General features: G+C 40.9%; 1 protein-coding gene across 1 annotated transcript in view; it reads left to right on the forward strand.

The window, feature by feature from the left end:
* Window positions 1–10,306: 10,306 nt before the first annotated feature.
* LOC122798819 overlaps window positions 10,307–22,244 on the forward strand; it is a gene marked incomplete in the record, with an annotated part of 443,322 nt that continues 431,384 nt past the window's right edge. Inside the window, 1 exon segment of the mRNA XM_044067942.1 lies at window positions 10,307–10,358. Within this exon segment, the coding sequence (XP_043923877.1) occupies window positions 10,325–10,358 (34 nt within the window).

The following is a 22,244-nucleotide window of genomic DNA, read 5'->3' on the forward strand; positions in this document are numbered from 1 at the left end:
CCACCAGTTCTGAACAGATCTGGGTGCTACCTTTGAGATTACGGACATATGTGAAGAAGCCCTTATGATTGTCTCTAGGAGATGCGGCCAGTCTGAACTCGAAGTTTGCTTTGTAGGATTTCATTATTGCTCTTATTTGCTTGTTTAGGCTAAGGAGAGATTGCTTCTAATTGGGCACCTGCTCCTTCTTGGTCCTGGGCATCAATTTTATTCTTTTGTTATAGTTTATTTATTGCAGATGTCCACCAGACAGGTTTACTCTTCCTTGCAGAGGAAGATTTAGTCCTATCAGGTATTCCTGATTCCATGCATCTATATAAATGTTTGAATAGTAACTTAGTATAGTTTTGGATACTGCTGCCAGTTCCTAGAGAGGGAGAGGGGGCTGTGAAGCTGTTTATACCATCCCTTAGGAGGCTGTAGTCAGCTTTGGAAATGTTTTTTTTTGTTTGACCCTAGCTGTGGGGGGGGGGGGTTGCAGGATATGGTGACTTCAAACTTGACCGCTTTATGGTCTGATCTTACAAGGGGGGATAAACCCCCACAAACCCAGTTGCACATAGAACTATCACAACTGCAAAACAAACACATAAACACACAAAGACATACTCGGAGGCACTGATCAAAAATCTACCAAAACTACAGAGGCCTCCAAAGCAGACACCCAAGCAACTGCCACCTCAAGACATAAGACATGCAACACATAGTTCTCAAAGTCAGTGTGCTAAACAGTCACAGCCCTTAAGGCCAAACACAATGCCAGACACACTTGTTATAGGTGACTCCATAGTCAGACACACTGACGTCCCACTCACCAGACTGAACAAGGAAAAGATCACAGTTAGCTGCCTGTCAGGCGCTAGAATCCGCCACATAACACAAGCACTCAGGTCACTCCACAGCAAGTACAAGTATGACTCAGTCATTGTCCATGCCGGTGTGAACGACCTGAGACTACCTCCCTGGACTACATGAAAAGAGACATAGAGGAGCTCTCAGATTATGTAGCCCAGGCCGGTATGACCCTGACCCTGAGCAGTATCCTACCCTCACCAAGAATGATGCCACAATACAGAGACAAAATGATCAGCTTTAATAATTGGCTTAATTACTGGTATCATTCTAAGGGGATCCAATGTCTGTCTGCCTGGGATGACATGCTTGACAAGCCACGCTGCCAAGGACGGCTTGCACCTGTCACCCCTGGGCTTCCGGATATTGGCAAAGGCCCTTGCCACCCCATAGTGCCTTTTTAGGCAAGGCTCAAATGATAAACCTACCGCCCTAGAAAACAAAAATGGAGAAAAACTAAGGGTAATACTGCAAAATGCCAGAAGTCTAAACCTCAAGATGCACGCCCTCGAAGCCCTCCTCAGTATGGAGAACATCGATGTTTGTGCTGTGACTGAAACCTGGTTCAAGGCTCCTGAGAGCACCCCAGCACTATCAGGTTATACCTCATATCATGCGTTCCGGCCCCAAAATCCAGTACGACCCACAAAAGGAGGGGAGTATCCATATTCATAAAGGATACCCACACCTCCAGGTTAGTGGCAACGCACGAAGCATTGGAGACCATCCAGGTGCAATTAACCATAGGTAAAACTGCCCTACAGTTTGTAACATGCTACAGACCACCTTCTCAAACTCAGGAAACCCACACAGCCTTCCTGAAGACACTGGGGAGTATGAATGTCTCTCCAAACACCATCATATTGGGTGACTTCAACTACCCAAACATAGACTGGGAACATTACTCAAGCCCCAACACCCTAGCCCAAAGGTTCCTTGAGTTCATAAACTCAAATGCTATGGAACAACTAGTCACCATTCCCACAAGAGGAGAAAATATACTAGACCTGATCATCACAAACATGGGGACAAAATGCTCCACACCGGAAGTATATCCCTCATTGGTGAGATCAGACCATAAATTAATCTCACTGGAGATCCACATCCCCCCCACCCCAGCAAAAAAGACCACAGTGAAGAACTTCTCAAAAGCAAACTTCACACTTCTTAAGACTGGAGTGGTATCCTTCAAGGCCCCGAGCCAGTGGAAACCACAACCCACGCTGCTGAAACCCTTACAAATGCCTTCTACGAGCACCTCCAGGAATGTATGGATCAAGCAATCCCTAATAAAATCAAGATCCTTTCCACCAAAGGCAGGCGCCCAGTCTGGTGGACTCCAGCCATAAACAAACTCTACAACAAGAGGAGAAAGCTACTACATGACAGAGCAAAATCCCTAAATGGGAAGGCATCTCTGATCAATACTAGCAAAAAACTACGATCACTCATGAAATCATCCAAGGCCAACTTTGAGAGAAAAATCGCTAATGACACAAAAGACAATCATAAAGCCTTCTTTAGCTATGTTAGAAACCTGGGTGGAAACTCCCAGATATGCTCAGAATTAGTCCAAAATGATAAAAATCACTGAACCCACAGACATTGCCAACATACTGGCAGACAGGTTCCGTGCAAATTTCTCCCTCCCTCCCCCAAAAGGAGAAATATCTATCCCACCAGAGTCTAGCCTCCCAAACATCTCAGATGCCCAGGTAAGAGCTGCTCTCTCTAAAGCAAAAACACAGCATCAATGGGACCGGACGGTGTCCCCGGCTGTGTGCTACATGAACTCAATGAGGAACTAAACCCACACATAAGGCTGCTGTTTAATCTTAGCCTTACTACAGGATACGTACCCAAAGTATGGCGTATGGCAACTGTGGTCCCACTCCACAAAGGCGGTGCTTCTATGGACCCTGGAAATTGCGCCCCATAAGCTTGACGAGCCTTGTCTGCAAAGCTATGGAGAGGATCATAATGGAACTCATAAATAAAGACATTGGGGACCTACAGACACTGGATCCTACCCAATTTGGCTTTGTCAAGGGAAGATCCTGCCTCTTGAACTTGGTCGACTTTTTCGAAACAGTCACTAAGGCCATTGATGAGGGTAAGGCAGTTCACACAGCCTACCTTGACCTAGCAAAAGCGTTCGACACAATACCCCACTCGGGCATCATAGAAAAGCTCACCAGCTTAGATGTAAACCCATATGTCACAAGATGGGTTGCAAACTGGCTCAAGGACAGAACACACAGGGTTACAGTTGCTGGTTCCATGTCAGACTCTAAGCCGGTTCTGGCGGTGTCCCACAGGGCTCAGTCCTGGGCCCCCTCTTGTTCGGCATTTACTTTTCTGAAGTGCAGGCAAACATAGGGGGATTGTGGCTGACAAAATTTGCAGATGACTGCAAACTGGGCACCATAATTGACACTCCATCAGACACAGACATCCTCCAGAAAGGTCTCAGAAATGGATAACTGGTGCCAGAGCCATGGCCTTAAGCTAAATGCCAAAAATGTATAGTCATACCCTTTGGGAAAAACAAGGTAACCCCTAATTACCACATAGGTGGTAATCCATTAAACACAGAAGAAGTTATCAGGGACCTGGGGACCCAAGTTGACAGTAACCTCTCTTTTGACACTCACATTGCCAAAGTGGTTAGGAAGACCTTCTACATTGCCCACCTGATCATGAAGGGATTCACATCCAGATCAGGAGAGGTCATTGTACCCCTGTACTCTTCACTTATCAGACCAATGATTGAGTACAACGCCCCATTCGGAATGTACCTTACCCGACACCTGCAGCAGTTGGAAAGACCCCAAAAGTTCCCCACCAAAAGGATAAAGGGGCTCAAACATATGTCATACGATGCCTGACTGAAGAAACTCCAGCTGTATTCAGTCGCATACCGTCTGCTCAGAGGTGATCTGTGCCTGACATACAAGGCCATGTCCAACCCGGAATTAATGGACATGCTCCACCTCAAAAAATCCAAATCCACCAGAGCCACGAGAGCAAGAGACTTAAACCTCAACACGGATATAAATAGGACGTGCTGGAGGGACAGATTCATCACCCAGAGACTCCCTACACTATGGAACAGAATCCCAGTCCATGTGAGGCAGAGCCCCTCACTGACTCTGTTCAAGAGAAATCTTGACGAGTGGATGGGAGATCGTAGGTTTACCCGGGAATCATCTCTGTATCACTGCTGGACAGAGGCACAGCAAACTAATGGATATAGTATTCACATCCTAAGGGTGGTGAAAGCCACACACACTCTGGCTAGGCTTATAAATGCCCTAGGGCAGATAGCCTAGTATGAACCTATGAACCTATGAATACTGCATGGATGCTGCAGTGGTTACTCATGTTGGTTAATATCAAGTTTATGATATTATCACCTCTTGTTGGGGTATTGACTAGACATTCCAAAGCATTTGCATTGACAAAATCAAGGACTCTCTGGGCATTTGTTTTCTGGCATGAGTAGTTCTTCCAGTCTCTGTTTGGGTAGTTAAAAGTCACCCAGGATCAGGGTAAAGGGTGGAATCTTGATAGATTTGAAGAGGTCTAGACAGGCAGTTTGGGCATCTTGGGTCAGATTTGGGGGCTGGTAGCTAGCAATGATTTGTATAGGGGTCTTGTTAATGGTTAACTACACCTGGAGTGACTCCTGTGCATCATACAGTTTGACCAGCCTGGAAGTGTGCATGTATTTAATATATATTGAAACCCCACCTCCTTTGGCTTTACTACCCACAGTTTGGGGTCTGAATGCATGATAAGATGAGTAACCGGGTACAGCTGGGGTGCTCTCCGCAGCTTTGAACCAAGTTTCTGTGTCTGCACAGATGTCAGCATTTTCCATGGTTAAGAATGCTTGCAATGAGTGCAGTTTCATGTTTAGACTCCTAGCATTTAGCAGCATGGCCTTTAATTTAGGTTTTGTTGCAATATTTATGTAGTAGTTATAACTTCATCACTCTTCTGCCAGTATTTCCAGCTGTGCAGTTTAAATAAGGCCAGATTCTCACCCTTTGCCATCATTGGACCATTTTCAGAAATGCTGAGCAAAGATGAGTAGTGTGCAAACCTGCTAAGCTGAGTTGAGCAGTGCTTAAGGTGGCAAATGCTGAACAGTGCTTAGCAGTGTGCAAATCCACCTAACTGAGCTGAATACTACTTAGAGTGGGACTTCTTAGCAATGCTCAAATGAGCTAAGCAGAGCTGAGTACTGCTAAGTATTGCTCAGGCAGGTCCTGTTTCAGCATTGCTAAGCTTGGCTTAGCAGTGCTAAGCAAAACTGAGGTAAGGGCAAACAAATGTTTTCATTTAAAAAAATTCAGAATTCAATATTAATTACTCAATATTGATACATTATTATTAAGTGTATATATTTTACATAAGTAATAACCAATGACATTGGTGTGGTATATTAAGATTTACCCATGGTTGGTGTGGTTTAATCACGTGGGTGAAGCCAGTGTTACCAGTGAAGTTTTCCACATTCCAAATCTTACATATCTCAGAATCGCCAGTTATCTCCATAGCACTACTAGTGCATAACAGTGAAGCTCGATTAACATCACAGAATTAATTTCTCTGAATGTCCCTTCCCCCCCCCACACACATGCACAGTAACGTACTTAGAGAAACATTGGGTGCATTTATTGTGATATTGCTATTGCTTGTAACTCTAAGTAGGGTACTGCTCTGTTACAGTGCATGTTATGTTTTATTTCATACATTTGTTAATACAGTATAATTGAAAAGGATGTTATGGTTTGTAGAAAAAAATGCCCAAAGATGCAACTATATTACTTCATTTATGTGTCTAACCAAAAAATGGTGTGAATACTTCAAAATGTTTTCTTAAAATAATTTATAAGCATGTGTAATTCAACACAATATTTGAAAATAAGAGTAAGTAAGAATGCCATAAACTATAACATACTTGAAGCTCTTTGAAGTACATTATTTGAATTTCATGTCCTTTTATACTGAATACTTACTGGTTAAAGGCCCACTATAGGGCCCTGCCAGATTTTGTATGAGGCATGCATGTGTGCTTGCTTACTGTATTGCATTACTCATTGAACTTAGTCATTCTACAAAGATGCTGTTTTGGAAGAGTTATTTATTATAGATTCTTTTCTTTCTTAGTTCTAGAACTGCGTACCTACTCATGTACCTAAACATGGATCCAAATAAATGGCCTGTACATCAGAAAAGTATATCCCACGTATCAGAGGCCCCAAGACTGAACCCTGGGGTATGCCACTCAATACAGGTCTCCTGCTTGAGGTGGCTTCCCCTATTTTGACTCGGTGGGTTCTATCAGTTAGCCAGTTAGCTACCCATCTGGTAATGTATGGATTGATGCCTAGCTGAGAGATTTAATGTATTTGCCCGAGTGGGGAATAGTGTCAAAGGCTTTGACCAGGTCAAGGTAGGCGGTGTGCACTACCTTCCCCTCATCCATGGTTTTGGTGATTGCCTCAGAAAAGTCGACCAGATTTAACAGACATGACTTCCCCTTGATGAAGCCAAACTGTGTAGGATTGAATGTTTGGAGGTTGCCAATGTTCTTGTTAATAAAGTCCATGGTAATCCATTCCATGGCCTTGCAGATCAGGCTAGTTAGGCTGATGGGTCTGAAATTGCCCAGATTGGTGGATGCTCCACCTTTATGTAAAGGGATGACAGTGGCTGTCCTCAACTCAGCTGAGCAAAGCTGGTACTCAGGCTTTGGTTGAGTTGGGTGCCTAATGGTGCTGCAAGTTCCTCCTGAGTTCATGTAGGATGCAGCCTGGGATGTTATTGGGTCCCATGGAGGCTGTACTTCCTGCCTTTGAGAGATCCATGATGACCTAATTCCTGGATATAAGGGGAAGGGGGTAGGTACTGGGAATGTCCTGATTTACTGATAGGGGGAGACAGAGGGGTGAAATTTTTGCTGAATCTGTCAGCCAGCATGTTTGCTATATCTACGGCATTTGTATTTGTGGTGTCATTGACCACCAGTTCTGAACAGATCTGGGTGCTACCTTTGAGATTACGGACATATGTGAAGAAGCCCTTATGATTGTCTCTAGTAGATGCTGCCAGTCTGAACTCAAAGTTTGCTTTGGAGGATTTCATTAGTGCTCTTATTTGCTTGTTTAGGCTAAGGAGAGATTGCTTCTAATTGGGCACCCCCTCCTTCTTGGTCATGGGCATCAATTTTATTGTTTTGTTATAGTTTATTTATTGCAGATGTCCACCAGACAGGTTTACTCTTCCTTGCAGAGGAGGATTTAGTCCTGTCAGGTATTCCTGATTCCATGCATCTATATAAATGTTTGAATAGTAACTTAGTATAGTTTTGGATACTGCTGCCAGTTCCTAGAGAGGGAGAGGGGGGGTGTGAAGCTGTTTATACCTTCCCTTAGGAGGCTGTAATCAGCTTTGGAAATGTTTTTTTTGTTTGACCCTAGCTGGGGGGGGGGAGGTTGCAGGAGATGGTGACTTCAAACTTGACCGCTTTATGGTCTGATCTTACAAGGGAGGATAACACTGCAGGGAGGCTGCAGTGGTTACTCATGTTGGTTAATATCAAGTTTATGATATTATCACCTCTTGTTGGGGTATTGACTAGCCATTCCAAAGCATTTGCATTGACAAAATCAAGGACTCGCTGGTCGTTTGTTTTCTGGCATGAGTAGTTCTTCCAGTCTCTGTTTGGGTAGTTAAAAGTCACCCAGGATCAGGGTAAAGGGTGGAATCTTGATAGATTTGAAGAGGTCTAGATAGGCAGTTTGGGCATCTTGGGTCAGATTTGGGGGCTGGTAGCTAGCTATGATTTGTATAGGGGTCTTGTTGATGGTTAACTACACCTGGAGTGACTCCTGTGCATCATACAGTTTGACCAGCCTGGAAGTTTGCATGTCTTTAATATATATTGAAACCCCACCTCCTTTGGCTTTACTGCCCACACTTTGGGGTATGAATGTATGATAGGATGAGTAACCAGGTATGGCTGGGATGCTCTCCGCAGCTTTGAACCAGGTTTCTGTGACTGCGCAGATGTCAGCATTTTCCATGGTTAAGAATGCCTGCAATGAGTGCAGTTTCATGTTTAGACTCCTAGCATTTAGCAGCATGGCCTTTAATTTAGGTTTTGTTGCAATTTTTATGTGGTAGTTTTAACTTCAGCACTCTTCTGCCAGTATTTCCAGCTGTGCAGTTTAAATAAGGCCAGATTCTCACCCTTTGCCATCACTGGACCATTTTCAGAAATGCTGAGCAAAGATGAGTAGTGTGCAAACCCGCTAAGCTGAGTTGAGCAGTGCTTAAGGTGGCAAATGCTGAACAGTGCTTAGCAGTGTGCAAATCCACTTAACTGAGCTGAATACTACTTAGAGTGGGACTTCTTAGCAATGCTCAAATGAGCTAAGCAGAGCTGAGTACTGCTAAGTATTGCTCAGGCAGGTCCTGTTTAAGCATTGCTAAGCTTGGCTTAGCAGTGCTTAGCAAAACTGAAGTTAGGGCAAACAAATGTTTTCATTTAAAAACAAAATCAGAATTCAATATTAATTACTCATTATTGATACATTATTATTAAGTGCATATATTTTATATAAGTAATAACCGATGACATTGGTGTGGTATATTAAGATTTACCCATGGTTGGTGTGGTTTAATCACGTGGGCGAAGCCAGTGTTACCAGTGAAGTTTTCCATTTTCAAAATCTTACATATCTCTGAATCGCCAGTTATCTCCATAGCACTACTAGTGCATAACAGTGAAGCTCGATTAACATCACAGAATTAATTTCGCTGAATGTTCCACCCCCCCCCACACACACACAGTAATGTACTTACAGAAACATTGGGTGCATTTATTGTGATATTGCTATTGCTTATAACTCTAAGTAGGGTACTGCTCTGTTGTAGTGCAGGATATGTATTATTTCATACATTTGTTAATACAGTATAATTGAAAAGTATGTTATGGTTTGTAGAAAAAAATACCCAAAGATACAACTATATTACTTAATTTATGTGTCTAACCAAAAATGGTGTGAATACTTCAAAATGTTTTCTTAAAATAATGTATAAGCATGTATAATTCAACACAATATTTGAAAATAAGAGTAAGTAAGAATGCCATAAACTATAACATACTTGAAGCTCTTTGAAGTACATTATTTGAATTTCATGTCCTTTTATACTCCATACTTACTGGTTAAAGGCCCAAGTGGGGAATAGTGTCGAAGCTTTGACCATTTTCAGAAATGCTGAGCAAAGATGAGTAGTGTGCAAACCCGCTAAGCTGAGTTGAGCAGTGCTTAAGGTGGCAAATGCTGAACAGTGCTTAGCAGTGTGCAAATCCACTTAACTGAGCTGAATACTACTTTGAGTGGGACTTCTTAGCAATGCTCAAACGAGCTAAGCAGAGCTGAGTACTGCTAAGTATTGCTCAGGCAGGTCCTGTTTAAGCATTGCTAAGCTTGGCTTAGCAGTGCTTAGCAAAACTGAGGTAAGGGCTAACACATGTTTTCATTTAAAAAAAATCAGAATTCAATATTAATTACTCATTATTAATACATTATTATTAAGTGTATATATTTTACATACATAATAACCGATGACATTGGTGTGGTATATTAAGATTTACCCATGGTTGGTGTGGTTTAATCACGAGGGTGAAGCCAGTGTTACCAGTGAAGTTTTCCACATTCCAAATCTTACATATCTCAGAATCACCAGTTTTCTCCATAGCACTACTAGTGCATAACAGTGAAGCTCGATTAACATCACAGAATTAATTTCTCTAAATGTCCCATCCCCCCGCCGCACACACACACACACACACACACAGACACACACACACACACACACACACACACACACACACACACACACACACTAATGTACTTACAGAAACATTGGGCGCATTTATTGTGATATTGCTATTGCTTGTAACTCTTAAGTGGGGTACTGCTCTGTTACAGTGCAGGTTATGTATTATTTCATACATTTGTTAATACAGCATAATTGGAAAGGATGTTATGGTTTGTAGAAAAAAATACCCAAAGAGACAACTATATTACTTATTTATGAGTCTAACCAAAAAATGGTGTGAATACTTCAAAATGTTTTCTTAAAATAATGTATAAGCATGTATAATTCAACACAATATTTGAAAATAAGAATAAGTAAGAATGCCATAAACTATAACATACTTGAAGCTTTTTGAAGTACATTATTTGAATTTCATGTCCTTTTATAATCCATACTTACTGGTTAAGGACCCACTATAGGACCCTGCCAGATTTTGCATAATGCATGCATGTGTGTTTGTTTACTGTATTACATTACTCATTGAACTTAGCCATTCTACAAAGATGCTGTTTTGGAAGAGTTATTTATTATAGATTTTTTATTTCTTAGTTCCAGAACTGCATACCTACTCATGTACCTAAAGATGGATCCAAATAAATGCAGAGGTGAGTATAACATCATTCTCCAAAACGACACACAAACTGTAGACAAAATCCAATTTATTTTCTGACTTTAGCGCCTCAACTTAAACAGTCTTCAAGAAGTATACAAAACATTACCTAAGCTATCCCCTTAAATACCCACTGTAAACAATTAATGAATCAATTAAAAAACAATTAAATGCAATTTTATAGAATTAAATGAAGCACTTCCAATTGAGCTCACAATTAAGACCCTGTGGAACCATAGTATTGTATTTTAGTATCAGTAAAGATTCTTTGAATAACAATTGATGTTTTAAAATTTCCTCATCTGATTTTACATTTTTTTTTCTAAAACAGTTGCCTGTAGTAGTTTATAGTCACTATTGTGACATTCTTTGAAATGGACAGCAACAGAACTTTCTATTTTACATTTTTTAATGTCTCTGACATGTTCTTGCAGACGACACAAACATTCTCTTGGTCTTATATATATATATATATATATATATATATATATATACATATATAAAATATATATATCAATGTACATGGACAGCCTAAAGCATACACAATTCCTTCAGTAACACATGAAAAATTCCCTTACACATTAAAATTATTATTTCCAATTTTATCAAAAGTTTGAACAACCAACTCACAAACATTGCATTTGCCACAGGGGAAACTTCTCCGCAGGAATGGATTCATTATAACACCTTTTACAGGGGCAATAAAGTAGGATTTCACCAGTTTGTCAGCCAGGCTGATTCCCTTTTTAAATGAAAAAATAGGATGATGGTTAAATAACCTTCTTGATTTTTCTTCCCTTGTCAAGAATTTCCAATAATATCTAACCTGTTGCTGTTTCTGTTACTAAAAACATTTTGTGTCATCACCACATATACATTATTTTGTAGTTGTATATTTCTGTTACTATATACATTTCTCATATGGTTCATAGGTTAGTACTAGGCTAACTGCTTTTGTGGGCCATTTTAAGCCTAGCCATTTACTCCATCTGAGAATCAAACCCTGGACCTTGTGTTTGTAAGGTGAACACCTTAACCATTATTCCAACCTCCCACCATGGTATTTATTTTTATCATTATAGTAATCATAAATTTTATCCAAAGCATCAAAAATAGTAAACAGTGAATAGCCTCTCTTCAGAAACATTTTAGATGTAGATAAAACTGCCTTCGATAAATCTCCTTTATTGTTACAAATTCTATGCAGTCGAAACAGTTCCCCATATGGTAAATAATTAATTAAATGTATAGGGTGAAATCTAAAATCATGTAGAAATTGTCCCCATCCTGAAACTTCCCAAATACAGAAGTATGAATTTAATTTCTTCCTGTACCTACCAAGTGTACATCCAAAAAGTCTACTTCTTTACCAACTCAAAGGCCATCAAAAGACAAGTTGTATTCATTATGATGTAAATCTATATTTTTTGTACATGTTTTTTATTATGAACTAATTCCACCTTAAACATTCTTATTTGGTTAAGGTACATTTTGTTGTGATTGGTTTATCTATAGGGCGGGAATTTTTTGAATTTATTGAAGGCAGTTGATTTCTTTTTATTTTCACTACTCTGAAGATGCCCAAATGTATTAATGGGTGAAAGCGTTTAGTAGTGGACTTGTTTTTATGTTAAACAACTTTTATGGATTTCTCTGGTTTTCTGGATTATTAAACTTTTGTGCTGTTTCACCATACTGCTGGTTCTTCGGCTTGCATTTTTCTGGGACCTGGACTTGGTTTACTTTACAAGTTTTTCGTTTTGTTTGGACTGTTGTGAAATTCTTTGAAATGGACAGCAATAGAACTTTCTGTTTTTACATTTTTTAATGTCTCTGACATGTTCCTGCAGACAACACTTAAACATTATCTTGATCTCACCTATATATATCAATTTACATGGATAGCATAAAGCATACACAATTCCTTCAATGACACATGAAAAATTCCCTGACACATGAAAATTATTATTTCCAATTTTATCAAATGTTTGAACTACCAACTCACAAACATTGCATTTCCCACAGGAGAAAGTTCCCCTCAGTAATGGATTCATTATAACACCCTCTACAGGGGAAGTAAAGTAGGATTTTACCAGTTTATCAGCCAGGCTGATTACTTTTTTTTTTTTTTTTTTTTTTAATAAAATACTATGGTTCCACCAGGTCTTAAGAAGTACTTCATTTAATTATAAAAAATTGCATTTAATTTTTTTTTAATTAATTCATTAATTGTTTTAGTGGGTATCTAAGGGGATAGCTTGGGTAATGTTTTGTATACTTCTTGAAGACAGTTTTAAGTTGAAGTGCCAAAGTCAGAAAATAAATTGGATTCTGTCTGCAGTTTGTGTGTCGTTTTGGAGATCACTTTGCTTATTTCTTTGTGGTTTTTGCATTTGTGAGTATAACAGCATGCCTGTTTTAGTTTGGTTAACTACACAGTGCCAGACCAGAGAGAGGTTTGCTGACTCTACAGCTGAAGTGACGTGGTAGTGGCAAGTGCATTAAGGAAGATATGTGGTAGGAAGGAAAGGCAGATAGAGATACAATGTCAGTTGTTATGCTGAATGAAACTTTTGTCTTAAATCTTTTTTTCTTGTTTATTAACCATATGGAAACAGTACTGATTAGCATTTACAGCAAAACTGCTAAGCTTCTTAACATAATTTTGACATGTTTTATAATGGCACTTTGACTTTTAAAGATGTATGTCACAGTTATTAATGTTAAAATTTGGGTGCATTTGGGTTTCAGCTACAATTACAAAAGTTTTCATAGTCTTGGACAGAGGGATAATTAAAATACTGTGATTTAAATGGCCATTTGAAACAATTTTTACAATGGGGGTGGTAATCAGCAAGATTCATAATGTGACCTCCCTGCAAAATATAGTGCAGTGGATGTAGTGCAAAATGATTCAAAGAGGATTAGGTAAGTGCAACTGGCAAGATAGCATTGACATGCCTGGAATAGTGCTGTGTATTGAAAGTGCACAAGTACAAAAATGAGAATCAGTTTGCAAGTGAGTGCACCATGCTTTAAATGGTCACGTGGCCTCAAAGTATTGGCAAGTCCAACACACTGCATGGTCAACTGCACATTGAACTGCTGTATATCCGCAACATGGGCACAGCTGGAAAACAATACATGGAGCTATACAGGAAGATGTCAACTATGTTTAGTTTATAACTGAAAAGGAAACAGTGTGATGTAAGAAACTAGGAACAGCAAGCTATGAAACACCCAGAAGGAGACACGGAAGGGAGGCAAGGTTTGGGTTTGGGAGAAGGCTATTTTTTTGATGGGGCAAATGCCTTTCTATATATTTTTCTTAGAGGAGCAGTAGAGGGAAATGGCACCATCCAGAAGTTACAGGTAGGAAGTAGAGTACAGGAATGGCAGTAGGGGCAGACACCAAACATATAACACAAGCAGTGCCTGACAGGGAAGGTTCTGACAAACAAACAGGAGACAAAGTGGACAAAGACGTAGCATTGCCAAATAGCAGTGAGGAGGATTGAATGATAAATAGGGTGGGGAGAGTGACAGACAAGAATGGGGGATAAAGTGGGTTTTGAACAGCCTGCCAAGCCATCTTAGAGGAGAACCAGCCCGGAAGTCAGTCACCTCCATGGTTAACATCAGAGGTGCACTTTGCTGATGATGGCTTGATGGTTGGGTCTAGGCAACTATACATTTCTATCAATCACATGAGGAAGTACTTCGCAGTACCAGTATTGACACCAAGCCTCCAATCCAACTCATTTCACACCAGCTATTGGTCATCTTACCAGATAACCCACAAGGGCCACTCTTTGATGAGGAGGCTATGACATCCACTAAGAATCAGCAACAAAGGCTTCCAGAGAGCCCTCCTGGTCACCTTTCACAGGTTGACCTTCACCCCACAGAGTGGCAGGCCTGGCAACCCAGTATTCAGTGAGATGCCTTATGCAAAAGCATGATGACCACCACTGTCTCACCTCTGTCTGCTCCATGGTTGATTCAGCAGCAAAAATGAAAATAAATGGAATAGAAGAAAATAACAAAATAATATCATTAAAACAAGAAAGAGAAAGTGAACAGAAAAGGGCACAAATAAAACAACCTGAATGATGTGGTACAGGCACTGAAAAGTGGAAAAAACAGGACAGCATGGTAAAACAATAACAGAACAGCATGGTAAAATAATGGCAGGACAGCATGGTAAAACAATGACAGGACAGCATGGTACAACAACGACAGGACAGCATGGTAAAACAATGACAGGACAGCATGGTACAAAAATGACAGGACAGCATGGTAAAACAATGACAGGACAGCATGGTAAAACAACGACAAGACAGCATGGTAAAACAACGGCAGGACAGCATGGTAAAACAACGACAGGACAGCATGGTACAACAATGACATGACAGCAAGGTAAAACAACAACAAGACAGCATGGTAAAACAATGACAGGACAGCTTGGTAAAACAATAACTGTGGAACACATTTCATATTAGTGTGGATAAGTCCAGAGAATATTACTGGCAGTATAACTGTCATAAGTGTATAGGACAGTATCACAATATATGGCATTGCATGGCCAATGAACAATGAAGTACTGCTGAATTTATTATACTGATAAAATGAAATACTCAGTGATGTTGTAAGCAGGTTATATAGAGTTCTCATACACAACCAAGGCATATGCAAGGCAAGGACAGTTGGCACAGTTTAGGACAATAGCACAGATTACATACCTACAACTGAGCAGTCCTATGTAACATAGGCAACCAACAACTAAACAATGGTGAAATAGGCAAAAGAAAACATTGCTACACTGCTGTGGTAAACAAGTTCAGTACAGTTGTTTGCACACATAGCAATAGCAGGAATAATTGGTAAAGAGTAGAACATTAAGAGAATGTAAACAAAGTTAATGAACACCCGAGCAATGGTGAAGCAGTACAATGCAAAACAAAACAAAACATGGTTAATGCTGGGGTATGAAAGAAGCAATATGGTACATTTGCCCCACCACCTGGAAGGTCTGCCCTGCCTCCTTTTGTAGACCAGCCTTTTTTCTGCAGTTTTGTCCATCACTGCAAAATAGAAGCAATCCATTAATGAGCATGGCATATCCATGATAGCAGAAAGCATGTACACCTATATTTTCAGGTCTACTGTACAATGACTCAGTAGTAAGGAGGATGTCTCTCCTTAACCTCATTTTAACATTGGTGGAGAATGTCTGGGTGCTGCCTGCACAGATATAGAGGATTATGATTGGTTTTCCAATCATAATGAGTATATTATATGTTCAATACCTGGATGCAAAAGAATTTACCTAAAGAGCAAGGTTGGAGATGTGAATATTCACATTCATGTTGAGAACACATAATACTATATTATGACTGCAGAACTGATCATAATTTTTTTGTGGTTTATGGAGATTTATCAGCAGCCATACTGCTTACACTTCTTAGCACAAGAAATCTGGACAAAGCCTAAGGTAATGGGGGCACAAAGACCGAACAATAGGGACAGATTTTAAATATTGCTTTTACAAACTTAAGAAAGTTGCTAGAATAATAAGTTTTGTGTTAGTATGCATTTTTGAAGGCTATAAAGTCTGAAACAGAAATGTGTGTCATTATTTTGTGACTTCAATCCTCATTGATTTTCCAGAAAACCACAAATTTTATGAGGAACAGACTAAAAGCATGTAACAATCTGGACATTCTAAGAAAATCTAGACAGTTGACAGGTATATCTGCAGCATGTACTATTAGTTGCACTAAAGATAAAAATCAATGTGTTGTGCCAGCTTTGAAAGCTGTTAAAGCAGTGGGAAGGTGTGCCCTTATGTATTCTCTGCCTTAGGGAAGCAGTTTAATTCAAAATACTGTCTGTAATGTAAGACAGCAGGCAGAAATAGGACTTAAAATAAGCTGTTTTTAGTCCTGCTGCTGCTATTTATTGGCAGACTGTCAGTTTTTAGTGCCAGACACAATCTTAACAGAGCAGAATGCCTAGGTGTAGCAACTGAAACATGAGCTTAACGAATATCAGTTCTTATAAATCATTCCATAAGTGAAACTCAAATCCCTACCCTCTGGAAAGTATCTTATGTAATCCTCCCACTCAAAGATGGCTCCTCTACCGATCTATAAAATTATTGACTATAGCTACACTGTCCCACTTTCAAAGATGTTAGAAAAAATGTGTTCACTCCCAGTTCATGGCATACCTACTTCAAAAGTCATATCACTAACACACAGCATGGTTTCATGCCATAACTGACCTTCTTAACTTCACAAATGCAATAGTGAGAGAAACAAAAGCTACCTGGTCTCCTATGTCTTTTTAGATCTCTCTAAGGCATTTGATACTGTTCCACACCAAAATCTCCTACATCATCAATCTGCCCTCAAGTTCTCTCAACCAGTAATATCCTGTAAACTGCCTCTCTGACAGATTGCGGGCAGTCAAATGGTGCCAGACATAGTCTTCCTTCCAACCAATCTCTATTGGGGCATTACAGGGGTCAATCCTAGGTCTTTTACTATTCAATATATACACCACCTCACTCTACAAGGCCACTAAACATGCTTCTATAATACAATATGCAGATGACTCCACCTTCATCTGCTCCGCTTCTGCTCTTCCCATATTCTAAAAAAATACTCAGGATTCCTTCCCATCCATTGAATCATGGCTATCAAACTCCCAACTGCTTCTCAACCTCAACAGTGCATATGACTCAGATGCCCACAGCTAACAAACTGTGACACAGTTTCAGGAGATGAATCCCATAATAGCTTACAAAGCTGTTAGTCTTTACCCTAAAAACCTTCTCAGAACTGAAATACTCTTTAATAACACCCCCCCAGAAATTGTAACTCAAACTAGATAAACCTCTCAAATTTGATCACCATCTTGACAACTTATAAAGAAAACACATCAAAAACTAGGTACTCTCTCTAGATCCAAATCCTATCTTAGCATAACCAGCAGAAAAACTCTGGCAACCACTTATGTCTTACCCTCTCTTATCTATCTCCTATATTAACTAACTTTATAGGCATACTAAAAAAATAAACTATTATCAAGTTGCAACAAAACAGACAAACTTGCAGACAACTTCCCCACCTTTGTTCATTACCATATTGCCATAAAACAACTGAAGTGGCTTGAATTGGCAAATCCTCTAACATGTACTCACCTTCTAGCCACCCACAAGTTAGTCTACTAGAGTGACAATTGTTCTGCCCTTCGTAACACAATTCTTTCTATGCTCCAACCTGAAACCTGCTGTACAGTACTCGCTCGCTGATAATATCTACCAAATCAAACAACATAGCTGGTGACTCCTTATATTCAAGCTGCATTACAAGATTACAGAACACCACTCCCTTCACCTCCCAAGGTTTAAACTTCTTGAAAAGCACCTCAACCAGAAATGGCCTTACTCTTGCCTTACACCTGATTAATACAAAAAAGTAAGTAATTGTACGCCAATGTTTACCTTATCCACTGCTGTCCACTCTCAGAGCTAATTAATTGCTTAACTCTAATCCACAATACACCTTCCCCTTTCCACTTTAATACTCAATAAATTTTCAAAAAAACACTTACCTAATTCTTCACCACTGCTTCTTCTCATTAGACCATCTATTCCCTCTCCATTTGAATACTCAATGACTTAATACCCACTTACACTTCACTCCCACTCTAATGCACCTTACTTGCCTGCATTTTATACATTTCTTTCTTCTAATTTGACTTGTCCTATCTTTTTACCTACATATTTAATTACTCACACATGATAATATTTAGCTATTCTGCTTAACCTTCAGACTGTATATTTTGTCTGTCTATCCTGTTAACAACTTTCTCTATGCATCCAGTTCACACTTTTGTACTTAAGTTTGTATTGTATTCTCATCCAAGTTGAGCTTGTCATCCCAATCAGACCATCCCAGTAATAAAATGCTAAATAAAATAAAAATAACTGCATGCTAGGCATTTACCTTATACAGAGGACCTTCATATCCCCCAACCCCCAAATATGTTGCATGTGCTACACATGCAAAAAGAGATGCTCCCATCATTTCTACAAAACCACAAAAGTTATTTGGGGGAATTCATGAAGCCCTGCATGGTGTGCAGGAATAGTGCAGGAGCTGCTGCACGCAATATGACCTTCGAGCGATCCAGGAACGAGCTCCCAGTGCGTGCACGAGCGCTCCTACACTATTCTGGCACAGACCCCACTGCTTTATGCTAGTTACCTCATTTGCTGGTGAAAACCATGCAAATGAGGTGAATTAATGATCCAGGAAGCAGGCAGTTGTCCGTGCCTGAAAAATATACAAAGCGGAAATGTATTCAGCTAGTAAATGAATACATTTCTGCAAATTAAAAAAAATGAGGTATGACAGCTCGAAAGAAAGCATGTATCATATCTAGTAGGCATGCCAATGGCCAAATATATGTCCATTGGCATGAAAAATATTTTAAATTTTATAAAATAAAACTTTTATTTATTTTTTTGGTCGATTTTGGCCGTTTAAGCATAGGGCAGCAACACACAAACGGACCGTGCTGAAAATAAAAAAAAAATTGTGAAAAAGCTATTTTCAGGGAAATCTGCATTTTGCCATTATAGTCAATGGCTTGCAGAATGTAAACAATACCAGGGAACACTGCTTGCTAAGGGGAAAGTCTCAGTGTGAGTGCAGTAACTATGGAGTAAGGCAGTGGGGTATGCAAATGAGGGGATTTATACTGAATCACACATTTCTTCTAAGTGTCAGACTGCACCTAACCACGTAGGTGCTCTAACATAATGGTGTAGACAGGAGGAGCAGCTAACATGAAAAGGGGGTGTGTCATGAGTGCTGTAAGCACATTGAAGCTCAGTGGCCCATGTTTGCCCTTAGCTAAGCACAGCTAAGGAAGGCGGTGTGTCTGAGGCTGTATTTTCTTATTCCATGAAATCCAGAGCGTGTTCACGTCCAGGGAGGGCCAGTTCTGCTTAAAAGTGTTTACTTTAGCTAAACAGGTCTGCGCAGTACGCACTGAGCCTTAAAAAAAAAAAAAAAAAAGCAGAACTGTTTACATTTTAGCACCGGGAATACGCAGAGTGCATCAGGGCTTAAACCAAGGAGAACAAGAATAGCTGGCAGGCGGAATGTATCAGAATCAACCAATTACACAGGCAGCAGCCCAGCACACTACTATAAACTATGCAAACACCTTTCAGTCTGTTTTTTCCCCCACAAAATCTAAAACACCAGTGTACACATTCGGGGGAATTTTAAACTGACAAATCTAACAAAACATGTTAGGGGCTGCTGTTGCTCTGATCCATCAGCATGTGCTAGAGACTGAGGGTGGTGAGGAGGAAAATGCTGACAACCAACTCAAACTGAGGAGTAGGAGAAGAGTGTTCAGACCCAGGGTAACCTACCAGGGGCTACATGATCTGGAGATAGCAGAACAATACAGGGTGGACAGGGATATACTTCAGCAACTTGTTGAGCTGTGCCAGCCTCACCTCAGACCCAGAACCAACAGAGGAGAACCCATCCCAGTGGATACCAAAGTATGTGTAGCCTTAAGATCACTAGCTGCAGGTACTTTCCAAAGACCAACTGGGGAAATCATGGGGGTCTCACAAGCATCTTCATCAAGGATAATCCACATGCTGCTGAGCACATACACCTCCCCAGGCCCCATGAGGAGAGGACCAGCAATATGCGTCTCTTCCACGGTGTAGCAGACTACCCAGAAGTACTGGGTGCCATAAACTGCATGCACATCCACATCAAAGCACCACCTGGTGAATGGGGTGGGGTCTACATAAACTGCAAGGGCTTCCCCTCCATCAACTGCCAGGTCATGAGCGATACCCATGGCATTATCCTGAATGTGTGTGCTGTCAGCCCTGAAAACTATCACGACTCTAACATCTGGCATTCTTCACAGCTGTACTGGGCATTTACCAGTGGGGGCATCTCATATGGCCAGCTGGCGGGGGATGCTGGCTATGCACTGGAGCTGTGGCTGATGACACCCATCAGAAATGCATACACACCCACACTAGAATGTTATAATGAGGCACATGCACAAACCAGTATCATTACATTGTATGTGTTTGGGATGCTCAAGTCACGGTTCCACTGCCTTGAAATATCCAGTGGAGCCTTGCAGTACTCTCCAGACACATGTGCACACATGTTCATAGTATGTGCCATGCTACACAATATGATCCTGTGGAAACAGCTGCAGCAGGAACAAAATGGGAAAGGGCCACACAGCCCCCCACCATTGCCAAGGCCTCCACAAGCACAGAGTGACTTGGAGGAGGAACATCCCGAACCTGCCCCTGTAGGCAGACGGAGGCATGCTCAGTATGCCCTGGCCTCGGCAAAGAGGCAATGCATAGCACATACACTGACACTGTAGGGCCCCAGGGACTGATCTCTCTCTCTCTCTCTGACTCACACAAACAGCAAAATGGATGCCAAACATCACACCATCTATACCTGACCATGTATAGGCAGTGTATTGCGTGCATCCAACATAGTCAGCCCTCAAGCACCACCCTCACAACAGCTGCAGGCACATGCTAAGCCAGTCTCTGTAACAAAATAAATGAATGGAGTGGAATTGTCTGATAGCATATCTATGGTATTGATCAAGCATGTAAGGAAATGGGGTGGCTAAATGGGGTAGCAGCAGACAGCTGGCAGCTCTGTGGGACAGCAGGAAGTGTATCCCAAGAACTGCCCTACTCACACCATACAGTACCACCCTAGTTGACAAATACCCCTGCTGTATATGTGTTAAGCCAAATAACTGGGGGGGGGGGGCATAAGTCACATGCATGGATGTCAAAGTGGGGATCCCATGCCCACCACCAACCCCACACAGCAGATCAGCTGTAGAAAACTATACAGAAATGCCTGGCAAAGGCACCCACTAGGCGACATCCATGAAATCACCACCCATAGACTTTCATGCAGTGATATCACAGCAAGTCTGGCAGTGGCAGTATGGCTTTGAAAGGTAAGAAATCTGAAACTACAGATGTCTATGCCAGAACAGTCTGACTTGTGGTTGATACTGTTATGCCTGTAGTCTGTAATATAGGGCACACCACTATGCTAAATGGGACCAAAATATTAAGCAAATATCAGCACAGTCTGTGCAGATGTGTATCATGTACAATTGTGCCCCCCTATAGTCCCATAGAGATGCAGTAACACGTTCCTAGCCTTAAGCAGCATCCAGCTGCCACCCAAAGTGATGGCACAATAGTAACAGAAAGCAGTTGTCAGTAACACCCGTAGTCAACTTCCTGGTGCCATCCCAGGGTTGTCCACTGCTAGCAGCTTGGGAACATATGATCATCAGAATGCACTGCCTTGCTACAGATGGCCTGCATCTGTCACACATGGCCTACAAGCCTCAAGCAAATGATTATACCTCACCCACAGTGCTCTGTTAGGGAGTGTCATGGGGTCCATAACACCAACATAACACAGTCCACAGAATGCAAAGAAAGGCCACGCTGTTGACTGTTAGGAGCAAACCTGCCAGCCTCAGGGAGTCATCTGGACAAAGCCATGAAAAATGGGGGGATGAAGGTCCAAAGAGAAGGACACCTGTGAAATACTGTTCTAATAATGTTATAAAGTTGATGGAATGATTTATATTAGCATGGAATGTCTGAGGGGTATAAAGTCTGAAACTGCAATGGCAACTGTCAGTAATATCTGACTTCAACCCTGAGTGACTTGAAAAACACATTCACTTAAAAACCACACTTGTTTGGGTAAACAACAAGATATATGAGTCATGGGTGTGGACATTCTGTGATACTCCTACA

The sequence above is a fragment of the Protopterus annectens genome, chromosome 3.part1 (assembly GCF_019279795.1).
Source record: "Protopterus annectens isolate FY-2018-M chromosome 3.part1, PAN1.0, whole genome shotgun sequence".
Lineage (NCBI taxonomy): Eukaryota > Metazoa > Chordata > Ceratodontiformes > Protopteridae > Protopterus > Protopterus annectens.